Source organism: Penaeus chinensis, chromosome 34 (genome assembly GCF_019202785.1).
Source record: "Penaeus chinensis breed Huanghai No. 1 chromosome 34, ASM1920278v2, whole genome shotgun sequence".
Taxonomy (NCBI): domain Eukaryota; kingdom Metazoa; phylum Arthropoda; class Malacostraca; order Decapoda; family Penaeidae; genus Penaeus; species Penaeus chinensis.
This window is the reverse complement of record NC_061852.1, coordinates 17341411-17343910: the sequence shown is the minus strand read 5'-3', so window position 1 is coordinate 17343910 and position 2500 is coordinate 17341411. Positions and strand designations below refer to the sequence as shown.

The 2500-nt window shown below is 38.5% G+C and overlaps 1 protein-coding gene across 4 annotated transcripts in view; it reads left to right on the top strand.

Moving 5' to 3' along the window:
- Positions 1 to 2500, top strand: part of LOC125043532 — a 28406-nt gene that overhangs the window by 18655 nt on the left and 7251 nt on the right. For all 4 annotated transcript variants that reach the window (XR_007116424.1, XR_007116423.1, XR_007116422.1 and 1 more), the window contains exons 11-12: positions 185 to 534; positions 1426 to 2020. Coding sequence is in view for 1 of the 4 variants with exons in the window: in XM_047639689.1 (XP_047495645.1) it covers positions 185 to 534; positions 1426 to 2020 (945 nt within the window). In the remaining 3 variants the exon portion in view is untranslated. The remainder of the gene's footprint in view (positions 1 to 184; positions 535 to 1425; positions 2021 to 2500) is intronic.

Below are 2500 nucleotides of genomic sequence, written 5' to 3'. Positions count from 1 at the left end.
CTCCCTCCCTCCCTCCCTCCCTCCTTCTCTGCCCTCCTTCCTCTTCCTCCCTCTCTACTGCCCTCCCTCCCTCCTCTTCTCTTTGTATGATTTCTTGTTTATAATTCAATTCTTGTTATTATTAATATTGTTATATCATATATTTTCTTCATTCGTGTATCTAAACATGATATTGCATTTTTAGAACCAGCCTGGACTGCTGGGGAATTTCCGCCTGCATGAAGTCCCCTGGGAGAATGGACACATTTCCACCTCAACCCCCATAGGCTGTGGAGCAGCCTCTCCACTCAGCGAACATCTGCCATCCACCACTACTGCAGCACATTACCCACAGGCACAGTCACACCACAAAGTGTTCTCGCCACTAGAGTCCCAAACAGATACCCAGTACAGCATTCCAGGGGTCAGAAACACATCTAATTTTGCTCCCTTGTCAAAGCAGAGTAATGGATTGAGGTCTGGGCCAGCCAGCAGGCCCACCTCCGGGAGTAGTTCTCGAGGAAAGACTTCGCGGAGTGGCAGCCGGCCAGCAAGGTAGGGAATAGATTTATTTTTGTGCAGATATTAGAATAGATTTTAGGCTGTTGACATGCATGCATTGTTCATTCTGGTTTTTGTTTCAGAAAACTCCTTGAAGTATCAGAAAGGAAAGTCATTATTATTATTGTGATTTAGCATTGTTACTATAATGATGATAATAATGAATAATAGATAATAATGATATGTGCTAAGAATGTTTGAAAGATATTTGGTTCCCAAGTATTCTTATTTGTTATAATTGAAATTAAAGTCAGAATGCTAAGTTCACTGCAAACGAATATCCTTTATAGCTAGGAGCACTACAGTACAGCTGCAAACTACATTTGAGCTTTTGACTCACTCCATATTTTGTTCTTTTTTAATCTACTATTAAAAGTTTCTTTCCCAATCAAGTGCTTTAAATCAGTCTTTCCACTTAGTAACAAATATAGATAGATAGATTGATCGATAAATAAATAGATATAGATAGATAGATAGATAGATAGATAGATAGATAGATATCACAAAATAAAGAAACCTAGCATTTAATAGGTCCAGGAAGGTTTAATACAACTCTATTATAAAGCCTCATATTTGTTTTAGTGATGTTTAACCATGGAATTTATGTCTAAGTTATGCTGTCTCCTTAATACTTATGCAGAAATACTTACAAAAATTATACGATTTCATCTATGTACACTACCATCACTATGGCATTACTGTCACCTTTGTTTATTACTATTTTGTTTGTTTTCCTCCTCTACATTCTGCAGAAATTATTGGATTGTACTATGAAAGAAAATTCCTTGTCCTACACATATATCAGACTGTTACATGTGAGTATAGCTTTGTTGAATGTGTATTGAGCACATTGCAAAAGAAGTGATCTTTATTTATCCTTTGCAGTGGGAAGAGCACAAGGAGTGGCATCAGCATACCAGACCTTGGGCTAGGGCTCTCCTCTTCCAGTGACTCGGATGGAAGTGTTTTCCAAGAAGGCAAGCAGACTGTAAGACAAATCATTGGTGGTTCTCTCAGTGTTATCCCTGCAGACAAGCATCAGGAAAGCAGCGAGAAAATAAGAGCATGGAAGTCAGGGAGTGATAGGATATTTATGCCCTTGAGGGATGGATACGGTGACAAAAACATCTTCCTCCAAAGTCAGGCTGAGAGAGAGTACAGATCGCTTCCAGATTTACAGTCCAAATCAGGACACATGAGTGCTGCTGGAGAGAGCTTGGTAGCTGACCACGTATTAGGAGAACATCCCTCCAGTGCGGACTTTAATAAAGAGAATGAGAGTGCAAAGCCTAGCAGGAAGATGCATTACCAAGCAGCATCACTGAAACCTATCAAGCAGTCCTTTGGTAAGAAAGTGTACAAGGCTTCAGAGATCCTGCAGTCTAGTGACATTACTGATGACGAGAGGATGGATCAGCCTGCACCCAGTCTGAGCCAAGTCGATCAGGAAATGGCCAGGCTATTGCAGGAACTAAAGAAGGTGGGTGGAGGTTTACATTTTTTTGAATTTGAACAAATTTGGGTTCAAGCAAAAAGTCTTTGCTATTTTTTTCCCCAGTTATATTTTTCTGAAATCAAATCTAAGAAAAATCTGTCAGGCTAAGGGATTATATAACTCTTGCATAATATGTTTAAACTTCAAAGAATATTGAGGAGTTGGATTTTTGAACATTAATTCTAATAGAGATTTCTTTCTGATTCTCACATTTTTCTCTGCAAACCTTTTTAGGTTATCATTATTATAATTATCATTATTATTATTACTTTAATTTTTTGAGATCCCAGGAAGACTCTTAATGCAGAAAAAAAATGTGTACTGCTGTAAGATCAAGTACAAATTTCAAAAGTTTATAAAATAGATTTCAAACTGTGAGGACAACATTTTTGTTAACCCCTTGCCGACGGGTACGACAGGTAGACACGTGCTATGCCCAATGTGAGTGATGGCTATACTTGTACT